This window comes from Vombatus ursinus, unplaced genomic scaffold (genome assembly GCF_900497805.2).
Source record: "Vombatus ursinus unplaced genomic scaffold, bare-nosed wombat genome assembly UNPS02014861.1, whole genome shotgun sequence".
NCBI lineage: Eukaryota > Metazoa > Chordata > Mammalia > Diprotodontia > Vombatidae > Vombatus > Vombatus ursinus.
The window spans coordinates 11,226,322-11,250,680 of NW_020954639.1; the positions used below are offsets into that span (position 1 = coordinate 11,226,322).

General features: G+C 40.7%; 1 protein-coding gene across 1 annotated transcript in view; it reads right to left on the reverse strand.

Annotated features, from left to right (window-relative positions):
- The window catches only part of SVIL (supervillin), a 160,880-nt gene that overhangs the window by 14,725 nt on the left and 121,796 nt on the right, over positions 1–24,359 (reverse strand). Inside the window, exons 21-28 of the mRNA XM_027841567.1 lie at positions 22,511–22,666; positions 20,499–20,635; positions 19,870–20,017; positions 19,577–19,722; positions 17,426–17,601; positions 11,905–12,049; positions 11,224–11,500; positions 1,523–1,674 (exon numbers count right to left, since the gene is read on the reverse strand). Coding sequence (XP_027697368.1) covers positions 1,523–1,674; positions 11,224–11,500; positions 11,905–12,049; positions 17,426–17,601; positions 19,577–19,722; positions 19,870–20,017; positions 20,499–20,635; positions 22,511–22,666 — 1,337 coding nt within the window. The remainder of the gene's footprint in view (positions 1–1,522; positions 1,675–11,223; positions 11,501–11,904; positions 12,050–17,425; positions 17,602–19,576; positions 19,723–19,869; positions 20,018–20,498; positions 20,636–22,510; positions 22,667–24,359) is intronic.

The window sequence follows — 24,359 nt, forward strand, 5'->3', positions numbered from 1 at the left end:
CAAGACTCTGCACGCTAAAGGAGAAAATTGTTTATTGAGCCTGGGGGCCTAAGAGCCCTAAGATGGAGGAAGCATTTCTCACTCTCAGGTGGTTTATCAATTGCTTGCACCATTTTGCATAATCTACTGCTATTCCATGGCAGTATTTAATATATCTGAAGTCTGATTCCCAATTCACGTAATTTATCAAAAACCAACACCCCAACTACATTTCCACATTCAAAATTAAAAAAAAAAGGTTAAAATGATGAAGCTGGGGGCCTAGGTAAAATATCCAGTTCTCTTTGTCCCCCATACTAATCACTAGCATCATCATAGCTGACATTGAAGGCTTGTAAATCGCTTTACATACATTATCTCATTTAATCCTCACAGTAGTCTGATCATAAATACAGCTACTCTTTAAAAACTACGACCAAAACCCTCCAGTGCAGGGAATGCATTCAAATGCAAACCCCTGCTAGAAACTATTTTTCACATACATTTTCACAGTGGAAAATTCTCATCATTTTCAACTCTCAGGGCGCTATGCCTCGCACATATGACTGCTGTAATTTAATGACAGTTAGGAAGGATATTCTTGGATAGATCTCAAGTCTTTGGAAGACTAGATGTGTTTGCTAATCTACCTTGGAGGAAAAGACCTCTCCCCTCCTTCTTCCCAGAAATGCCCTTTGCTTGGCTACACATCCTTGACAGAAAAGGCATTTGTTTTGTGGTTTCCAATATATAGGATCCATTCTTTTTTTTTTTTTTTTTTCAAACTAAGCACTAATGGATTGGAGCAAAATTGTGGCGATTCCAAAGGGCGTTTAGATTTGACTTTGCAATATATCCTATGACCGAGGTCCCTTCCAGCTCTAGTTTTATGATCCTATTTTGGAACCTGATTTACTTCTCCAGTTATGTTGATAATAGAAAATATGAAAAACTAATTTGTAATCTTGGATCAAACATGGATGGAGTGATGAGAATATCAGCTTTACATATTGCTTTAAGCATCTGGTTTGATCCTCCCAAGGTGCTACTCTTCTCCCCATTTTAGAGATGAGAAAATTGAGCCAAAGAGAGGTTAAGTCATATAGCTAGTAAGTGTCTCGGGGGGTGGAGGGTGGGACTGAATGCTAAGTCTCTGTCCACTACACTGCCTTACCACAATGATATGTCAGTAGAAGAGAGAGGAAGCCTGAAGTATTAGCTGACAATGTGGAGAAGCCTGGGATTGTGGAGAGGTCTGGGACTGAAACCAGGCAATGGATCACCATCAAGTTAACAAGCACTTATTGAGCCTGTATCATGTGCCGGGACTGCGCTAACCCTGAGACAGCTAACCTAGCTAATCACTGGGATATCCCAGGTAGGCTACGGGCAGTTGGTATTTTTGGCAGACCCTCGAGGAGGGTGGTGCCTTCGGATTCCAGGGTATTCATAAGGAGGAGGGGAAGGAGGAGGGTAGAAGGGAAAAGGAACATTTCACATTGCACGTTAGTACCAGGGTAGAAATTGTCCCCTGGGGGCTCACCTGGGCCCCCCTCTCTTCATCCAGCTCCACAGTCATCAGCGCCGACGTGCCTTTCTCACTCACGGTCGAATGTCTGCCCTGCCAGAAAAAGTAGACACACTTCTCCTTGCCAGCTGTCCTGACTGCGTGCTCACCCTTCTGCCGACTCCCAACTGCAAACACACAGAGCAGCAGAGGTTCAGGTACTTAGCTGACAACCGGGGAGATAAGAGCAAATCAATCGCCTCCATCTCCAGAGACACGAACTGATGACAAACAGGGTGAAAACAGCCTTCTGGCCTAGGGCTGAGGAGAATTTATTGGCAACTGGAGGGAACCGTCTTTATGCCCAAGAGAGAGTATAAATCATAGTATGAAAAAAAAAAGCACCTCACTTCTTGCTAAGTCACCCAGAGCCTCTCAACCCACGAAAAACGATCTGTATGGCTTTCCTAATACCCAAAGAAAAATACCTGGCATCACTTGAGGGAATCAGTGTGCATGTTCAAAATCAAAGCTCTTACCATGGCACTCGTACTGTCCAAATACACAGTCTTTCACCACATTACACCCCTCTGGCACAAGATTAGTTAGCATCTGAGTAACACGGGGAAGGACAATAGCTGGGATGGTTAGAAGCTCAAAGGAACATTATTTATCCTGTAAAGATGATACTAAAAAAAGCAAAAACCGGAAGAAGTTTCCAAGTTCTGACCAAATGGGAACAGTTATATTGCCAATGCAATGATTTCATTAAAAGATCTGGAATTCCTTCCTTTATAATAAGGTGATTTAAAAAAAATACATAAAGCAGCATTGAACCATTCATTTGAAATGGCAGTCATTAAAACTTCACCAGTCAACGGTTCATTTTAGTAAAAGGCTACTGAGATCATATATATCAGCATTTCAGGCCTCCAGACACCTCATTTTAATGAGATCTTTAACTGTGCCTTCCTTCTCCTTGGTGACACAGCTTCTTCCACTCTCTTATCCAAGTTCCAGTCCCTGACAATGGGGCGCGCGCGCGCGTGCGTGCGTGCATGTGTGTGTGTGTGTGTGTGTGTGTGTGTGTGCGTGTGTGTGTGTGTGGTGGGGACTGGGAAAGGAGGAGGAAGAAAGGACAGCTCAGGCTGAACACCCCCCCCCCAACCTGGAGTTCTCTTCTTTCTCATCCCTGCATCTTGGATACCGTGGCTCTCTCCCTCTGTACTTCCTACAATGGCCTTTCCAGATTTCCTCAACCACTGCCCCCTCACCCTAACACTGTATTTATTTTGTGCCTATCCTATTTTTACTTATTGCTGGACACATAATCTCCCCAGTAGAATGTAGGCTTCTCCAGGGCAGGCACCATCACTTTTGTATCTGAATCTCTAATGTCTAGCAAAGTTCTTGGCAAATACAAGGTACACAATTAATATTTGCTGATCGAGGGATTGACTGGTAAATGGTGGAGGTGAGAAAATGATTGCATCTGTGTGTTTCCATTATAAAACCAACAGCAATAATTTGCATGCTCTCTTTTTGCATTATCTATAATTTTTCCCTCTAATCAAATGCTTAAAGTAATAGTTAAGTGGACTATCTCTGTTGAGTTTTGAGGGAGAAAGGGAAGATAAGTCCCACTTTACCGTAAGCTCCTAGAAAGCAGGTGTCACAAGGGCCATCTGCAAAATGGTGCTTCATAAATGATCCGAATGAGGCTTTCTCAGAGCACTTCAAGCATGAATGAAAAATTAGTTAGTGCCAAATATCAAGAATCATCAAAGGGGAATATGTCGATTTTTGTAGGCCAGATGAAACAAACAACCCAGCAAGGAGCTGACAAGACATATGGCAAACTCTCAATAACCTGTACTTCAATTGTTTGTCATTTCTGAATGGTTGGACGGGGCTGTGCTAAAGTTTACTTAGCAAATTGCTTCTTTATAAAGTAGGAAAATTGAGAATGTGTCAACAATACCTATGAGAGGGTGTTCAAAATATCATGACTTTTCAGTCAACTTCAAAAAACCTTCGAGAAGTAGCTACATTATCATCATCTTCATCATCGTAAATATCTCTCATGTCAATAGTTCTTTAAGTGGCTCACATTTCTATAGAATTTCAGGTTTTACAAAGGCCTCTCCTCCTCAATTCTCTGTGAGATGGGTGGGTCAAGCTTTATTATCTGCATTTTATAGACGAAGAGACAAAAACTCTAAAAGAGAGCTAAGTGACTTGCCCCAGTTTACAGGGCAAATACAGAAATATTTGGGAGGGCAACCTACATCCTCAGACTTCAAATTTAAGGCTCCTTTCACTATATGTAATACAAGGGCATTATGCACAGGAATAGTTGATTTGCTAAGTAGGAAGAGTGTTGGGCTTGGAATCAGGAGAGACCGAGTTCTATGTTTCTACAAGTTCAATGACTATGGCAAGTCACTTAAGCTCTGTAAACCTCAGTTTCCTCATCTGAGAAATAGATAGTACCTTACCTCGTAGGGTTGCTGTGGGGATCAAATGAAGTCTAGTTATGTTTCAAAATGGTGAGGCACTCCATAAATGCCAGCTACTACTTGGAGGAAGCCTGGCAGAGTGGGCATTTGGTGGTCATTGGATTTGATCTCAGGAATATCTAGATTCCAAGCCTTCCTCTAATGCTTATTATCTGGGTAACCATGGGCAAGTCAGCTTCACTAGGCTTATCTATAGAATAGAGATGTTGATACCCAAAGGACTTATATCTCACAGAGCCTCAAAGGAGACAAATGATGTATAGCACCTTTGCAAACCTCAAAGCACTATGTGAATGTCTATTATTATTATTGTTATTGTTAATCAATTAAAGTGTTTTTTTTAGGACTACTACTAAATGATAACTGATTAGTCTAGTTTGAGCTGCTGAAATAAAGCCACATTAAAAGAAACAGATTCCATAATTCAGAATTTTCAGTACTTCCGCTAAATTGGTTCTATGTCAACACAGCCAAACTTAGACCTCAGTGTGAATTTACCCCGATGGTTGTATTTAACTATTTCTGATTTTATCAAATTCTTCAAAGGCCTAATCAAAAGCAGACCTCCAGCATGCCAAGCAGATCCTTTATGACAGATTTCTAGGATGACAGGAACCCTTGGAAAGGAGCACGAATGAGACTGATTCAATGTAGGGCACCCCCAGAAGGAGTACCCTCATGGATGAAATCACAGCTCCAATGGAGGATTTAAGTACTGAGCAAAATTAAATTTTAAAGGTTTTTTTTTAAATTAGGAAGTTATAATAATAACAATGTCTTCCATTTCTTTTTTTTTTTTAAATTGCTTCTATTTCTTTAGCACTTTAGGATTCAAAAAGAGCTATTTCCTACAATCAATCCTGTGAGGTAGGCAGGCTAAGTAATATTATCCTCATTTTATAGATAAGAAAATTGAGGCTCAGAAAGGCAAAATGTCTTCTTGTCCATGATGATAATCACAGTGCTGGGAAGTGTGTCAGGGCCAAAATTAAAGCTTAGGTCTCCTAATTCCAAGTCCAGCAATTTTCCTATGGCATCTAGTGACTTATTTCTCTTTAATCTACACAGTTGACCAACTCTTAAGAGTTTCAAAAAGGCTCAGATTGAAGTGAAAAACAGTGACTAGTAGTTTGAGTTATCCAAAGGGGAAAGGGGCTGCCTCAGGATAAAGTGAGTTCCCCCTTCCCAAAGGTCATCGGGGTATGTGGAGAGTGTCTTCAGTGAAGTAGGAATTGGTCTTGAAGGTCCCTTCAGCTCTCCAACTCCATGACTTTATGGAAGTTCAGGGATACCATGGACAACATTCTTAGGTATGGTCTGGAAATGAGATAGCTTTTGAAGTCCCTTCCCACTCTGTGAGTCTCTGATTATACCAACGCTATCAAGAACTCTAGGTCAATCTCTTTGGCAACGATCACATGTGTACTTGCATGCTAAGAGCATGGTCAATCCTTATTAGATTTCAAGCAATGACAAAATCCTTCCAAGTCATCACATGCATTGTCAAGATGTCCTCTGGGAAGTGTGTTTGATAATAATGGTGGAAAAATGGAAGCACCATGAAAAGATCATGAATTACCTCCCTGGGTCAACCAGTCAGGGATAGCTCAGATCTCATAACTATTAGGTGTTGTTCTACCCTACTGTGGTTCGATCACATCTGGGCTCCTCTGTACTATGTTCAGTTCCGGATGGCATGTTTTAGGAAGGCCCCTGACAAACTGGAATTCTATCCACAAAAGGGTCACCAGGGACTGCAGAACACTCTAGAAGGTCAGTTTAAAGAAACTTAAAGGCACACACACACCACCTAAAAACGAGAAGTGCAACAAACAGAAGCGTTTAGTCTGGAGAAGACTTGGGAAGGGAGAGAGGGCACATGCTTGCTGTCTAAAAATACTTGAAGGATTATTGCACAAAAGAGGAATTGGATTTATTCTGCTTAGCCCCAGAGGTCAGAATGAGGAACATTGGGTAGTAGATGCAGAGAAGCAGATTTAGTTTCCTGCTTCCAAGCATGATGGACCTTTGAGGGAATGGTGGGTTCCGTTTCCTTATAGGTCTTCGAGGGGAGGTAGATGACCGCTTATCAGGGATATCAGAGAGCACGGGGTTGGTGAATTTGTTTTAAAATATATTTTGACAACTGTACTTTTCAAAATAATTGGTTTCCTCTGTAATTCTTTGTATGTTATTTTATGCATTTAAAAACATCTTGAGAATGGTTCCCTAAGCTTCTCACCAAACTGCACAAAGGAATACAGTAGAAAAAAAAAAAGGTTGGCGTCTTCCCCCGCCCCCCCCCCCGCCCCCCAGTGTAACAGAAATTCCTGTTCAGGGATGGTGCCTGAAGTTTCTTCTCAGGCCTGAAATGCTTTAATTGTCTTCTACTGCTCCATTTGACCACCTTCTACCTTGCTGGAGCAAGGGTCACATCATCCCTTGGAGGAACCTAATGTCAGCTGTATTTTTTTGCTATAAATTTCACTTAGTAAAAGAATACCATTCCCCTGGATCCCCTTGAAGAGAATATTGGGCTTCAAATCAAGCACTTGTGGCACTGAGACGACTATCTAATTACATCTTCTCTTACCCCCTCAGGTCACAATGGCTTGTCTCTTGTGCAGCCTGGCCAGTATCAGCAAACATAGCTGGGATGGGGTGGGGGGAACTGTCCCCACAGCTGCTGTTTTCTGCTGACCCCTGCAGAATCCTGCTCTCCTAGAAGGTGCTACAATGGAGGGCTATATTTCTAGAACCACCTCCAGCTGCCTCCCTGTGGGGGTCTGTCACCTTTTGGACCAATCAACAGAGTCATTCCAGTGAACCAGGGTTCCCCTGTTGGTGAAATAGTCTGCAAATGCCATACGGTTGTGTTTTGCTGTCCCCCAAAGGCACTTTTGGAAATCCGGATGCTTCCTGTTCCAATTGAATTCTCTAGCACCTGGACATTTTCAAAGTTGTTTACTGCTTTGCAAAAGTGTTTCCAGACCTTGCCCTTTAATAGATGGACATTTGGTCCATTGAGAGGTGATTAAAAAAAAAGTTCTGGGGTGGAGCAGGTGGGGCAGTCAGTACAGTTTCATGTTGGCCCCCAGCTAAATTGCTCTGATGGTCTATTGTTACGCTGGAGGTCTTAGCTCCTTTTCCTCACTTGTCTCTTCTGCTTGTTCAAATCTATACCGGGTAAGAGAATCACTATACATCTACTTGCATATTGCCCATTTATTCCTTTGTCAAGCGACCCATCTACACTTGTATTTTACGTGTAGCTTATATCTGAGGTTTATGCATTTGAGTGGTGTTCTGTAGTTTCCTCATGCAACATACATTTCCATGAGTCAACTGTTACCTTCAAATTTCCTGTTTTCTTTCTCTTTCGCCTACCAGCACAGAGCATAATCTAAGATGAATCTCTATTTGGATAAGGGTTTGTTTATTCTGCTTAGCACCAGTCAGAGCTGATGGGTTTTCAACAGCTGTCAATGGGTCCCCCAAGGCCCATCTGGCCTAAGAAAGAAGGACATGTTTCTCTGAAGATGAACAGGTTTCTGTATACAGGCTGTAAGGAATAAGTTACTAGAAATCACATTGCCAACTTGCAGGACCTGAGATTACATAGAACTCAAGCCTAATCTCTCTTAAGTAAATTGGTCAAGTGAAATTATGTGCTTTGAAATCAATGGGAGAGAGGCATCATATCCACATTTCTTCCTTTTCATCCTCCTAGCTCTCAGATTTCTGTTTTGGTGAGTGCTTGGGGAATTTTTAGATATTTCACTTTAGCTTTTCATTTAGATATGTCAAGTAGAGAGACCAAAATGGCAATATTTGAGGTGACATAAAGAGATTTAATCTTTAGTTCATAAAGTTCTAAGCTTGATTTTGTAACTACAGCTTTTTACTGAAGCTTCTCAAAAAATTACTGACAGATATATTCTTGCAGACCATGTCAACTAAGTAAATCCAGTCATTGTACACAGATTAAATGACACCTAACTCCAAATAAAAGTACCCCCAAAGAGAAGATTTGAGGTAGGCCTCGTTCCCTATTGCTACTTCTAGAACATTCCCTTCACTCCTTCCCTCAATCACTTTTCTTCCTCTCAAGTCTGGGCAATCCATTTAGAACCCCTTCTCTCCATATTGTTGCTAAGATCTACACATTTCCAGGTCCTTATGCCAACTCTCTTCCTCTGACCCCTGGACCTCAAGACTTTCTCTCCACCCCAATACCTGCCACCATCATCATTGCTAGAGAAAGGCATGAAATCAAGCACCTTTTAACCACCATGAATTGATGTCACAGCATAGTGGACAGAGAACTGACCTCAGAGTCAGGATGACTTGGGTTCACATACCACCTGTGATGCATACTGGCTGTGCACCTTAAGCACTTACCTTCTCAGTTCCCTCAAATCTCTAAGACTCCAAGCTGAAGATTCAAATGAGTAGAAGATATTTTCTTTCTCACTGGGAACCTCCCTACAATGATGAAATGACAGGTCTGGGGGGAATCAATAAATCCATTCATAACTTCGGCGGCACCTTCTCAGATGCCCTACAATCATCTTCAGGCCACCCGACACCACCTCCTTCAACTCTCTGGTTCTGAGCTTTTCAGCAGCGGCAGCATCCATTCTTTCCTCCTTCCCTTCCCTCTCAGAAAGAGCACTCTTTCTCTCTCTCTCTCTCTCTCTCTCTCTCTCTCTCTCTCTCTCTCTCTGGTACAACTATAGCTTCCTCAGGCTAACTCACTTCAATCTGTGCTTTAAGATCCAATCCTGTCCTGTCTCCTTCCAGCCCTTGCTACTGTAACCATCTCCATTTTTAGGTAACCCTCAACTTCTCTCTCTCTTGGCTTCTTCCTTTCTGCCAGAAAACATTCTCCAGCTCAAATGAGGTGGTATTTGTAAAGCACTTAGCACAGTGCTTGGCACACAGTAGGCACTTAATAAATGCCTGTTCCCTTATTCCCTCCAAGTCTCTCCAATCTTTAATGCTCTTTGCCTCTCTATTCCACTCAGGTACTAATTTCCTATTTCTCATTTTTCCTTCATTATAGAACTTCTTGAAAAAGCGGTCGATGCCCAGGATTGCCACTTCTTCGCCAATCGTTCTCTCCTCAGAAAGTCACTCATGGATTCTGTCACCCCCTTGCTCTGTTTAGACTGTTCTTTTGAGGTAACCAAAGAGCCAGCCCTGAAGGGTCACATCCACTGCCCTTTGTTTGGTGCTCATCCTTCTCGACTTCTCTGACACATTTTGACACGGTTGATTCATGCCCTGCTTGTGGGTACTCCCTTCTCCTTTGGCTTCAGAGATACCATCCCGCTGCCCTGACGGGACTTCTACCTAACTGCTCTTCTTCTGTCCTTGCTGGTTCCTTCTCGCCTTCTCGACGCTCTGAGGTCCTCTACAATCTGGTACCACCCTATCCTTTCTATATACTCCCCATTACGCCCTTCCACTCATTCTTTACTACAACCAGATCTGACTTCTCTTTGCCCTAAGAATGTGCCCGATACTCTCCCTGTATGTCTACACTTTTTCTCTTACTCTTCCTAAGCCTGGAATGTCTTCTCTTGTCTGTCTATTTAATTCCTACCCAGTTCGACCCAACTGCCACCTCTTCCATGAAGCTTTTCTTCATCATTCCCTCTGCCACTTCACCCCGGTTAGTAATGACCTTCTCACCTTAGACCTCACATAGCAATCTGTTTCATACTTCTTTAACGCACACATATCACGTGGTATTGTGCATTATAGCTATCTGTGGTGGCGTCTCATTCCTCTACTAGACTGTAAGCACCATGAGGGCAAGGACTACACGTCTTATCTAAACTTTGTATTTCTTCCAGTAGCTGGCCCAGGTGCTGAACACAGGAGGTGTTTAACACATATTTCTATTGAATGAAAGAAATAAGGATGAGGAAAGATGATAAAAGTTTCAAGTCATTGCTTCTGATGACACAGAAAAATAATTCTATCAAGAGTCCCATGAAGGGCTCCTTTTTACAGGTCTCCTTTTTCTCTCTTCTTCGCTGGTAGAAATAGAATGTAACCTTTTGTATAGGAATTGTTATATGGACAGCGGCCTGTGAGAAGTTTGGCTATAAAAGCAAGCAGTGACGCACAGTGGTTAGAATGCTGGGCTTGAAATCAGGACAACTGGGGTTCAAATCTGGCTGTTAAGGCTTATTAGCTAGGTGACCATGAGCAAGTTACTTAACTCTCTGAGCCTTAGCTTCCTTAGCTGTAAAATGGGGATAATATGTATAGAACCAATACCTCATGGGGTTATTGTGAGATTCAAGTGAGATAATGTACATTAAAAATTTTGCCAACTTTAACTTGCTGGATAAATGTAGGCAATCATTGTTGCAAAAGTATCTATTTAACCAAACCAATGAAATACTGTTACTATGCCTCATCCTCTGAGAAAGGAAAATAGCACTATTATAAAGCCTTTTTATAATAATGAGAATAAAGCAGGTTGGAAGTTATCATTAGGTTTGTATGTATAATCCTATATAAGCATGTAATGATCCCAAGGCTTGTTCACATATATTATATTATTTGTTCCCTACAACCTTAAAAGTGAGGTAGTGAAAGTACTGTTTCTATTTTATAGATGGGGAAACTGAGGCTTGGAGAATCTGAGGGAGTTGCCCAACATCACACAGCTGGGAAATAGTGGAGTCAGGACTTGAATGCAGTCCCTGGGATCCAAATCCAGTGCTTTCTTTCCCATCCTCATGCAGTCTTCCTCTGCCACACTGCCTTGCTCGTAGTACGGTTTCGATTTAAAATTACTTGAATTTGGTTTATCCAATTATGCTCTAAAATCTTTCCAGTAACTAATATGTAGCCACAAAATAAAACTCACAGATATATAATTTAAACACATATATAGAAAACCAGTGTTAAACAGAAAAAAAAGGGAGAGGCAAATATACAAGCTGAATTCTGTTTAAAGAGGGGTTTTGGAAAAAGATCATTGACTGTGCCAAGCTGGTGGGAATTTCTCCTCTTCTACTCTTAAGAGGTAAGGGAATGGCCCTCTAAATGCATGGTAAGATTGTTACCTGGTACCTGCCCAGCTGGGAATAAGACATCACACAAATAAGAAAATTTCACAGCAAAAAGTGCTGTTTGCAAAGTCAGTGTTGCAGCTAGGGGATTATTAGCTTGATCAAGATGAAAGAATTCACTAACCTGCAGTGCTCACCATGTACTTCCATTTCACCACATACGTGTCTCCCTCATGGAACTGCCCAATGCTCTGTTTGGGGAGCCTACTGTAGTCAAATTCCAAGATGTGCCAAACGTCCACAGAAACACTAGCAATCTCAAATTGCCTCTGGTCATCCCCTTCAATAAGTCCGTAGCCACGGCCAATATTGACTCCATCCAAGATGGTGCCGACAGTCACTTGGGGCACCGGCACCATCAGCATTACATCGTAGGCCTTAACCTCAGACCTAGACTCTTCCTGCAAGAGAACAGAGACATTCCTTTTCCTTTACCCATATTTCTACAGAAAGTTCTCCTGTCACACTCAGTACCATTTCATCTATTCTTATGCCAGTGTCTGGAGACATTTTCACACTTCATCCCGATATATTTCTTGTGTTACTTTGGCTTTTAATGGGGAGAAGCTTGGAGATGCAACATACCAAAGTGCAGAGAGGCAAAGCTCATGAAGTAGTTTCCTTATTATCAAGCTGGGAGGGCCCAGGAAGGAAACAGATTTCATCGCTTGGAATCCGTACATAGTTAGAAGCCACTCTACAATTCTACAAGGAGAGCCTGAGGGGGAACATTTTTAGCTTCAGTGACCTCCCTTTGGGGGGAATAAACACCACCCCAAATGCCAAATGAGGACAAATGGAATACCTTCTGTGGGGTGAGCTCACTGGAGTTCTTTTCACAAGGCTTCTTCATTTCAGTCCAATCAAGAAATTTTTCTTTGAAGAGAATAGTCTCATTGTGCTCAGTGAGTCTTCCAAATATTGCCCAATCAGGCCGCCCTTGTCCTTTTCTGTGTATGAAAGACAAATAAGGATGAGATGGGAGCAGAGGGGGAGAAGGGAGGAGGGGGGGGGGCAGAGAGAGAGAGAAAGAGAAAGGAGAGAGAGAGAAGGAGGGAGGAAAGAGAAGGGGGGGAGAGAGACAGACAGAGAGAAAGAAAATGTGTGGGGGAGAGAGAGAGAGAGAGAGACAGAGAAGGGGGAAGAAAGAGGGAGGAAGAGAGGGAGAGAGACATACACACACAGAGAAGGACAGAGAGCGCACACTAATATTTATTTTTAATACAAATCAATAAAGTCCCCACACTAATAACACAACTTGGATAATAAGAGCAGCAAATCCCACACACAAGAACATTTTAAGTACATGTTTTCAAGACTCAGTTCTACAAAATAGGAATTTGCTAATATGACACAGGAGCTCAGCTACAATGCTGAACTTTGGAGTTTCTATGAAACAGTGACCATGTGAAAGGCAGATTTCTCTGTACTTCCAGGAAGGGGTTCCTTTGGTTGAAACCTAAAAAGAGATCCAGTTTCTGATGAATTCCATGTTCTATGGCATTGTAGTTTAGGGACTCTCCAGGTCCTTCCTTGTAGCTCTAATGCAGTCTATTTTCATATTTTACAAAATGGACTTTTATGGATTGAAATATTAATTTCAAAGGCCACAAGAAAGGCAATTTGAGACAACAGGAACAGATAGCAAAACTAAAAGAAAAGCAAGATGAATGTGAACTTGGAACAATCATAACTTTCTTTGCATTTTAGAATCTGTCTTTCTTTACCTTCTTGCCCTAACATGGAAAAAAGTCAGGTTGGGAAAATAAGCACTAAAGCTCTCTTGAAAGTAGTTATTTTCCCAGTCTGACTCTTCCAGGGCAAGGTAGAGAAAGGATTGAAGTAAGATGTGGTGATGTACACACTAGGGGATTTTCATGGCATAATCAATGACCAGGCTTTAAAGAATTAGAAATTATAGATATTTCAATTATAGATATTTTTAATTCTTCAAAGCCAGGTCTTTGGTTATTGGAAAAGATTGAGCACTTCACTATGTCTGTCTTCAATCCTTTGAAAGATCTGGGATTTCATCAGTGTGGGCCCTGACTCCACTGTCCCAGATCTTAAACCCTTTACATCTTGGTAGATGGTTGCATGAGTTGCCATAGGCATTAATAACCTGATGGCCAAGCTTCTGGTAATGAGCTTCTCTGTCCTTAGCTAGCCTGACTTCTCACAACAGGTATTTAACCTATTTCTGGGCCCATACTCTACAGACTTTCCAGCTTGGAAAGTCCTATCAGATCTTATTTTCCTTTGGAATGGCCTTTGAAAACCTAGAGTTTCTAATTTGCATGACTTCACATGTATAACTGATATCATATTGCTTGCTTTCTTGATGGATGGGGGAAGGATGGGAGAAAGGGAAAGAATTTGGAACTCAATAATTAAGAAAAAAGAACTATTTTAAAAAAAGAAAGAAAACCTAGAGTCAACTCCCAGGCATAATAATGATCCATTGGAGTAGGACTTAAGGAGACATCACTGATCCCAATGGTCTGTTTCAGATGTCTCCTGTCAGTACTGTGACCCATGTAGCATGATCAGTTGCCATTTGTTTTTGAACTGAGTTTTCACATTCTTAGTGGATGGCAGAGACAAATCAAGGTCATCACCTGGGAAAAGAAGTCTTCAGAAGGAACCATAACTCAGGTGTATGGGCAAAAACAAAATGCTGTGAAGGGCTGTGCTTTTTCATTGTGGTGTGGTGGTGTGGTGGTGTCCTTTAAATCGGGTATGCTCTGCAGGCTTGTTAGGTTGGCTTACTTCTTAAGAGTAAGTGGCAAAGTGCTTTCCTAACTTTTATTTTTCAAGGTTCTGTACTTGTAGCAGGGAAGAAATCCTATGGTATAGTAGAATGGTCCATTATCAGGAAAGAAACCAGGTTTCAGTCTCAGGTGTGCCAATAATTAGATCTATAACTTGGGGCAAGTCACTTAATTTCCCTGAGCCTTAGCTTCCCCATTCATCCAATGAAAGATATTTACTTATATGATTTTTAAAAGTCTCTTCTAAAATTAAAATGATGTCACTATAATGGAAAATTCGAGGTTAATTTTATTTTTAATTATGCACACAGTTTATAGCCTAGGGGTCTACTTCTTTAATACTCCAAATGCTTTTCCCCATAGGTTTATTGCTTTGGGATACATAAACCATAATTTTTTTTTGTAATACAAATTTTAATCTTTGGGGAAATAAAAATCGCAGTCAGTACATTTCAATTAGCCCTCAATTTGATCCATGGATCATAGCTATAAGGCATCATGTAAGAGCATATAAATAAAGGCAAATTACAGACACATCTGGCACAATTTGCCCTCTTGCTGTTGGGGTGATACCACAAAATGAAGCAGCAAAAATAGAACGGTGAGTAATATATTGTGATGCAAAATATTGCCCTGTGGACCTCCCTGAAATGACCTATGAAAAAGGGAGTCTAGGGAGCAAGAAGTCATTTGAATCACAGACTCAACACGCTAGAAGAGACCCCTGAGACTGTCTAGGCCAATCTTCTTATCTGACAGGGGCCCCAACAATGCAAGGCATGCAAAACAGTGGCAAACAGCCTTGGAGTTAGAGTCTCAGCCAAGTTTAGTTTTTTTCTTTAAAATAAAGTTAAGAGGAGTTAGCAGACTAGGCTAAGAATAGGGTTCCTAGAAGCCTCTTGTTAGTTTACAAAGCAAAAATGGAAATTATATTGGCAAACAACAGGCCCATCACTTATTGTTTATACGCTGATGAATCTATGTGATCTCACTCTCTCTCCTAGTGCAGGTAAGAGCCACTCCATGACTTCTTGAGTGAGACTCATCTGTGGCTTTTCACTATGGAGGATCCTCCCAACGTAACGGAGGCCCATCTCTGGGTGTCTTAATATTGAGCATCTCCAAAAGTCTTAATTTTAGGCTTTATTAGCTTAAAACTACTAAAACCACTAAATTTTAACCCATATTTCACGGATTCCACTGTGGCACTCAAGCTATCCATCGGCTATCTCTCCCTCTTCAGTCATACTGAACTTGATGATGTCCTTTTTGAATGTACTTCTCATGAGCTAGTTAGCAATGGTCACATGCTACAGCCCACTTACAGCTTCCATTACCCTTTGGAAAACCTGAGATTTTGTCTTCTCTAGGATTGGGGTCTTCTATGTATAGTTTCTAGCCATATGGTACCACCAGGAGAAAACTAGGGTGTAAAACCCAAGGAGCAATGCTGGATCACTGAAAGTACTTCAAAGTTCCCCAAATGGTATTTTACCTCATTCTCCTCTTCTTTCTATTTAATTCTGGGCCTCCTGATCATTTTCTGTCCTAGATGGTTTGCTAATTATTGCTCCATGTGTTCACTGTCTTTCTCCAGTGAGGCTGTAAGCATCTGAAAAGCAGGAAGTGTCTACAAGAGCCAGTTTCTTTTCTGCTCCCAGTGCACACTCACTAAACACCTGGTGGTCACTCTGCTGCTCTACCCTCTCTGGACACTTAGCTAGCACTTCTCAGTCCTCTACAAAACTGAGATGCAAATTGCATGGGTAGAAATTATAGTAAATGTCCTGTCCCATGGGAATTTTCTACAGGTTTTCATGTAGAATTCAAAACAAACAAAAATTTGATACTCAAATGATATTCATTAAGGGGGAAAACCTCAATCTTTTGAAGGATGGAGGGAAGCACTGTACTTTTGTTAGATTCTTAGCTCATTGCATACATACCACATGCACTTTCACACATACTTCTCTGGATGCTATATTCAAGAGTACATTTCAGCTTCTAAAGATATAAAATCCTAGACTAAAGTATGAGCTTTAGGAGACAATTTCCCCTTTAACACAATCTGGACAACCAATGGCATAGATGTGTGTTCTGAAAATAAAAAGGACTTTACCACATGCAAGTCTTATTATTATTTTTTTTAATATTAGGTCTAAAATATAAGTAAACGACATTAGTGGAACCCAGGGAAACAGAGACCTAAAAGGCAGTCCCAGCTAAGTATCTATGTTACCTCGGGAAAATTACTTCTGTTGTCTGCGCTCATTTCTAGTGTTCTGATCTAAATTAAAGGGTTGGATAGATCACTAATAACGTCCTTTTCTCCTTTTCCACTGTAATTCCGTGGTTCTAAAGAAATGTTTTCTTCAAGATGGTATAAATCAGCATCATAAGGGAGTAAATAAACTTGGGGAAAGGAGTGATGAGATATGTAACATCTTGAGATAAATAAAAATAATATGTTTAAAAGTAAATTTAATTTTAAATTCTACTAAATTAATTAAAAGTAATATACTGAGATAAATTGTTCTAAGATCAGAGCTAGAATTCTATATATAGAGCAGAAGTTAGTCAGGAGAATGAGGTTGGGAGTCTGACAGCATAAGGCTCAAAGTGGAGTGGGAGTCATATACAGGCCAAGGTTCTTATGAAGCAAAGTTAGGGAAACACTATAGAGTTTGTAATAGCATGGGGTAATCAGTGACTGACAGTGCATCACATTACAACAATCAGGCAAGGATAGTGGCAGTGTCTCAGAGGTGGGGAACCTGTGGCCTTGAGGCCACCTGTGGCCCTCTAGGTCCTCAAGTGCAGCCTGAATCCAGGATTTAGTCAAAGGGCCAGGTCAAATTGGCTAGTCCAAATGGCCTTCGAACGTTCAGTGCTCACCAAGACAGAAAATGTTACCACCATAAAATCAACATAACTCATGGCTGACAGGTCAGTTTGTTACATTGAGGCTTAAGTATCTGGACAAGCCAGGCTCTCTAGGTTTGAAGGCAGAGGGAGTATTGTTAAACTCTTCCCTCCCCACTTTCCTTTTTATTCCATTATCAAGGACGGCTTTCTGAAAAGGGAGAGATGGGAATACATTGAAAGATATAGGTGATCATATCACCTACATAAAAGATATCAGTAAAGATTTTTAAAAAGGGAATTGAAGGGAATTTTGACTTATATTGCCTGGACTTCAGATCAAGAAATCAGAGTCACTGAATCCTGGATGCTGGAACATTTTCTTATCAGATGCATTTAACCAATACTGTTCTCTGACCTTCTTGACAGCTGGAAAGCTGCAGGTGGGAAATGCTGGTTCATTGCAACAAATTGAAAAGAGGTCATTAAACATCTTCCAGAAAACAACGAGAAATTATTGCCTGAGAACAGGATTAGTTTTTAAAACCTCGAAACAATGCTGTCGCATAGTAATCAGGCTGTGATTTGCATACCACCTCATGACCAATTGTGAAAAGGGACTGATGCAGAAAAATGGCGCCCACTCATGACTGCATGCCCCTCTTGAGCCAAGCCACCCTGCTGCCACAGTACCTGGGTATACGAGGATTGCATTCTCCAGGGTCTAAAGGATTTATGTCACAATTGGCATAGTCGAAGGTCCCATTCCACAAGTGTTTTGCCAATTGGAATGCTATTTTTCTCTGTGCTAATGTGACTTCCTTTCCATGCCATACATAAACTTCGCTGCCAAAATCAAACACTAAGACCTGTGAAAACAAAACAAAAGATTATGGCGACCTCTTTAAAGGACTTCCTCACTCAAAGATAAGCAGTCATTTTTACTGTGTGATGAGACATAGTCTGCTGGAACAGTCTAAACAACACCATAACTATTGGGAGCTGCTTTTGTGTGGCTAAGCTTTCTTTCCTCTTCCTTCTGATGTGCTCTCTGTTTCCTTCTGGCTCATCCCTTTACCATGTCCTCACACATTTATAAGTCATCTTCCCTTCCCTCAAACTGGGCTCCTTAACCCCCATTTCTTGTATCATGTTGATGGGTACTTATAGATTCTACCTTCCGTCAGTTATTTCTACTACTCTTTTTTTCTAGATAGAAGCTTGAGGGCAGGGACCAGGTCTTAATTCATCTTTGTATTTGGTAGAAAGGTTAGTTTGATGAATGAATAATGCATAAGTGAGTGAACAAGGAAATAACACGTGAACTGACATCTCTGTTCTATGGGCTTATCCAATTCGTCCCCTTCTGACATTGCATACCGACTTTCATCTTCAAGAACCCAACATTTCTCCTCCTTTTCATACTCCATTCAAGCCACATCTCCTCTTGATCATATTGAGTATTCCACTGTCTAACTCTTAAAGATATCTGCACAGTCAGATCCCAATTAGTGTGAATAATGAATCCCATGAAGTGGTTGTATGTATTTGGATTTGTACTATTTGAAATCACAATTATACAAAATATGGTAATTCATTCTGGCCCAGTGGAAATATGCATTGTGAGTTTGAGTAATGTCACCACTTCACAGGATTCATTATTTGCATTAATCGGGAGCTCACTACACCCTCGCCCTATTAACTGGTCCTTGCTTATACACTGCTTTGCCTTATTCTTTTGCTCTAACTTTTCTATCCCTTTCTTATATTTAAGCTTCTTGAGGGTAGGGACTGTATTCTATGTAGTTTTTGCATGTGCTGGCTAGTCTTAGGTAGAGCTGAGTGCACATTTAATAGATATCTGCTGATGTGAGGGAAAAAAAGCGGAAGTTGACAAATCAAATGGTCATGTTAGAAATTGTGCATATATGCATATGTGCATACACACACACGCACACTCTTATGCACATATACATACACACACACACACACACACACACACACACACACACACACACATCATAGGACATTGAAAGTTGGCCCTGAAGTGAGGAAGAACTTGATTCAAGACACGCAGATCATTTAACCTGTTGCCCTAGGCAACAGTGTTAAGATTATAAATTACAAATAGCTAGCATTTATACAGCGCTTGAAGGTTTATAAAGGGCATTCCACATGTTATCTCACACATTGATCATCATAACAGCCTTATCACCATTTTATAGTCAAGGAAACTGAGGCAGAGAGAGGTTAAGTAATTTGTCCAGGGTCACACAACTAGCAAAACAGGTCTCCAACTGAGGTCTTCCTGATTCCAAGTACAATGCTCTCTATCTACTATGACACCTGTACCAGTGGACATTGTTTCAATACTAAGCTTTTTAAATGGATGAAATCACCGGTATAGCTGCTAATTTCCCAATAAATACATACATACAAAAAATAAATACATATGATAAAACAGATATAAATACATATATATATATATATAATATACATATTGTGCATGTGTATGTATGTGTGTGTGTATAGGTACATATGACACATTTCCTGCAATTTTCTATTGAATAAACATACTTTAGAAAATATTACATAAGACTGATGTTAATAGTCAAACCAGGGGAATGAGCTGACAAATAATTAAGTCTTAGCTGAGTTGGAAAAGGAAAACTATTACTAAACTACTTCCCTGCAAAATAATACTCTTGGTTTCCTCTGCACTGGGTTGACATGGAATGGTTGTTAGAATCCAGAGGAAAACAATTCTTTAAGAAGTTTAAACATGGTTTTAAGAGCTGCCAATATGGCGTACACAAGAGGCCTGCCCAGTGCCACCCCCTGTACCTCTCTTGGCTGCAGAAGGGAACATTTTGGTATTTTGCCCCAGTAGTAGTCATCAGGAACAAGTTTATCTTCCACTAAGCGGTAAACACAATTAGTTTCTGTGATGGCAGTTTCATACAATTCATCTTCTTCTGGATTTCCGGCAGCTGTAGGGAGAACACATCATTGAATGATGAATTTTACATAAGAGTTATTTCAAAGAGGAGTTTGGGAGGATTACTGGGTGGCAGAAGGGGGAGGGGGAGAGAAGGGATTCCAGTCTGGTCAGAGTCTAAAACAGAATTAACACTTACATTGGTAACTCGTCTGGCCACCCAGGAGTTTCCAGAAGTCTTTTGCTGCATGGGTATGCGTATTTATTCCTTCTTCTATGGTCTGAATATAAGTAGCTCTACAGCCGAGTTCTCTCCTCGTCTGAATTAGAGTTGCAAGCTCTGATGCCTAAGAGATTAACATAATTATCCTGATAGAATAGGTCATTCCGATGGGTAATTGTACACACTGAGATCAGACCAAAGGCGAGCGTGTGAAAGGGCAATCTTGAGAGCAGAGAGGCCCTAAGAATGTTGGTCATTTAAAGCTATTTTCACTAAAAACAACAAAAACTAGGGGGAAGTACCAGGTGTCCCAATTCTTTGGATTGATAGGCATGCGTATTTCTCTTTTACAATGGAGTACAGAGGAAACCCTGCAATTCAGAATTCTACCTTTTGGCATGAATGTGCAACATTTTTCTGAGGATGTCCTATTTATCTTAGAGCATTCCAGCTTTCATGCTTCATGGAGAGGATTCAGGGAAATGGAACTTATCTAGCCTTTACTGACTTCATGGGCCACTCTGTGTCCTGGAAACATTCCAATAGTCCTATGAGGGCCGGACAATTCTACCTATATAAAAGAGATGCTTTGTTAGGATACTAACCTTAGCTTTCTCAATGACATTTGCAAACTCTCCTACCCACTGGAAGCAGTAGTGGGGAGTTAACAGTAGAAAGCAATCGCCACCATTCAGCGATGAAGCTCGTGGCTCCACTAATCTCGTCTGCACATTTCTTCTTCCTAAACATGAAATAAAAGTTCATCGTGCCCTCGTAAAGCAATACTGTCTTATGTGACATCTTGCAATTAAAGTATTCCTGATTATAAACATTCCTAGTCTTTTCATTTCCCATTAGTTGGCCTTCCCCACACCCCACTACAGGAGTGGAAACATGATTACATTAAAATGGCAGCCTGGTGGAATTGCAGTTACGCTACATTATGTTCACCTGCGCCTACTGTATCACACACTCATTTTTATGAATATCAGCGTTTCTCCTCCGGAACACTGACAAGAACATCATTTATGGGATGGCACCATTTTCAATGGAGGTGACAGCTCGGGGATGGGGTCCCAAGGGTCTGAGAAGGCACCACAGATTTATTGCACATAGAATCCCAAGCCTCCTGCTCAGAAGTGAACCTTCTCCCTCGATTTGGAAGTTTCTCAGGAACCTCTAAGAAAGCACTGACTTCAATAGGAAGGTCTATTCGAACTTCACCTCCTGCATGCTGTTAGTGGTTTAGCAGAGTCAGGAGCTGCCTCCTCCAGGAAGCCTGCCCCTTGACCCAGCTGAATAGAACTCCCTTCTCAAATCTCTCGAAGCGCCTTGAACTTCTCCTTTCTACTCTGCCTTGAATTACAGTTATGTGAGGAACTACATACTGTTACAGTGTGTAAATTTCTTACTCCTCTTTTTACTTTGTAATATCTTCAAGAGCAAGGACTATGAGATTTTTCTTCTTACCCCAATTGTCTCACATATGATAGGTTTTAAATAAATGTTAAATTTTTAAAAGTGATCAAATCTTAATAAAAAATGGCAAAGATTATGCCAACATGGTTTTGGGGGCATAAACTGAGAAACAGAAGTCCCCAACCAATAGCTGTTACCTGTCATGAAGGAAATCATTCAGGTAAACCAAGGTGATGGTCATTGGGAAGAAAACAACCAAACCACTATGGATAATAACACGATAACAACAATAATAGGGCATAACATATGCTATCTCATACATGCTTAATAAAGGCTTTAGCGTTAGCTAGCTACCTACCTATTTCTAGTAGCTAAAATTTAATGCTTTGTGGTTTGCAAGATGCTCTCCCTACAGTTTATGGGAGATGACTTGGTGTCACAATGGAGAGAGTCTTGGACTTGGTCATGAAGATCTGAATCTGAACTCTAATACTCAAAAGATATTTTAGAGTTTGACCCTGTGCCAAATTGCATAACTTCTTTCTACTTCCAAGTAAGCCACTCTACTCATAGCACCACCCAGCTGCATCATGACATAACCTCTTCTAGACCCCTTTGCAAACCTTCCAGTCCTGTAGAAATTCTAGATACTACTATCATTATCTTATTCTTTCCCTACTTCAACCTGAAAAAAAAAACAGATCTTTGGAATCTTTGGAAGGGATTGGATAAACAGCTCTTTAAGACTTGCAAAATATCGCAAATATATTACGCTATGAGGTCTTCCAATAAAGACTATTTTCTTCGATTATTTCACTACTTCTTAACATAATGTTCTAAGAAGGCTGTAGAGATTTCAGTCCTTCTGATGGAAATACCCCCAATGTACTTCTCAGATTCCACAGTGACTACCAATGTTTCCTTTGCTGTTAGCCCTTCCTTTCCCTATTCTACCATTTTACCACCTTGTTGTGCCTTTCTCTAGAAACTAGAATAGTATTTGATTAGGGAATCCACAAGGTCAATGGCTAAGTCTCCACGGAAGTTCAAACAATACCTGGTGACCTGGACAACAGCTCCTGCTTTGTTGCAAATGCAAAGTAACTTCCTGAGGGCAGGCAAAGATTTATAACGTCACAGCAGACTGACTTAACATAGTATCTTTCCACAACCACTTTAGATACCCAGGCACACATACCTTTAATTTGTAGCAACATCAGTTTTTTGTAAGGCACAGCACTGTTGTTGGAGTTTTGTTCTGTTAGGTTGACACTCCGTAGATTGACACTGCTGAAATTTTCTTTACTAGCTAACCCGGCGAGGGCGACTTCTGAGAAATTCGAGTGGGCAGACACTGAAGATGGAACATGAAAAAGCATGAAGTGAAACAAGGCTGGTGGTGGGTAGGTAGGGATGGGGCCATTTACATTTTGAAATCAAGTTAACATTTAGAAATGGTTCCCATTTAAGCGTTGTCTCTGAAAAGCGGCCATCTCCATCTGATGGGCTCTCTATTCTGATGGTCGACTACGACTATTAAGTTAAGAATTAAATAAGGTTATGAAAGCCTATACTGCTGGTTGACAAGCATAACACCTCACTGTGTACAGCCAAAATTGAGTGACGTTATTGGCCAACCACTTCAACATAAAGTGGAGAGGGGCTAAAACTAATTTGCTGCAATTCCCCTGAAAGCTGTCATAACCATTGCTAACAGCTTTTAGATGTTGGAACAATGTCTACAGAAAGCTGTTGAATCTTTTTTCACTGGAAGGCTTTTTTAATAAGAAAGAAAAACAGTTTATATGGGGCATTTTACTTGTGCTCTTTCCTAGAGGAAAAAGGATAGACTGATTTACCTCTTGAGGTCCTTTATAATCAGGCCCCAAATTTCAATTTATAAGATGCTCAGTTTTCTAGTAGAAACCAGCCCATTTACATGCTAGATATCACAAAGCAAGGGCTTATTTTAACCCTTTTTTTTTTTAAAGAACAGAATGGGTGCCAAGAACGCCTTGATTTCCCAACTCAGCATTAGTGGGAATGACTTTTCCGATGTGTAATTCAGAAAAATACTTCCCTGGGATTCATGTCTAAAATTGAAGGAATATAGTACTACTTGGCAAACAATCCATAGCACAAGCAGTTTTGAAATTGGCTTTCTATGCAGTTTAAAGAGTAATCTCAGCTCTTTCACTTAACAATTTACTTCTATGAAAAGCTTCATAAAATCAGGCACATGAGCTTCAGAAAAATCCACATACATCAAGAACACAGGCATGACAGGATGTGGTCACCTCATTCTCTCCACCTGCCCACTTCCCCCTCCCCCAAGCTAAACTTTCTCTAACATTCAGAACTACCTCAAGTCCCACCTTACCTGAGCACTACAGCTAGGAATAGTCTTTTCTTCTAAACCTACAAGCCAAAACCTTCTTAAACCAATTATTTTTGCGCTGATCTGTGGAAGGAAATAATGTATCTTCATGCCTACCTGTTTTATCTCCCAAAATATAAGCTATTTATGAGCAGGAACCATTTCTTTTCTTCTTTCTTTCTTTCTTTCTTTCTTTCTTTCTTTCTTTCTTTCTTTCTTTCTTTCTTTCTTTCTTTCTTTCTTTTTTAAGGCAGTTGGGGTTAAGTGACTTGCCCAGGATCACACAGCTATTAAGTGTCAAGTGTTTTTGGTCTGAGGCCAGATTTGAACTCAGATCCTCCTGACTTCAGGGCTGGTGGTCTATCCACTGCGTCACCTAGCTGCCCCAAGCAGGAACCATTTCTTACCAAGTCCTAGAACATCTACTAGAATGCCCTGCATGTATAAATAGTTAATAAATATCTGATTGGTTAAAAATTAAAAAGTAAACCAAGTTTGAGTATAAGTCATCATGACACTCATGGGCCTTCCGAAATTGAGGGTCTCTGAAAAACATGAACTGTTGTCAGGTGTTTTAGGAGGTGTGTAATTTCTGAAATTGAGTCATTCTATAGAAAAAGAGAAAACGGATCTTGGGTATAATTTTAGCAATGCTAAGGTTTTTTTTTTT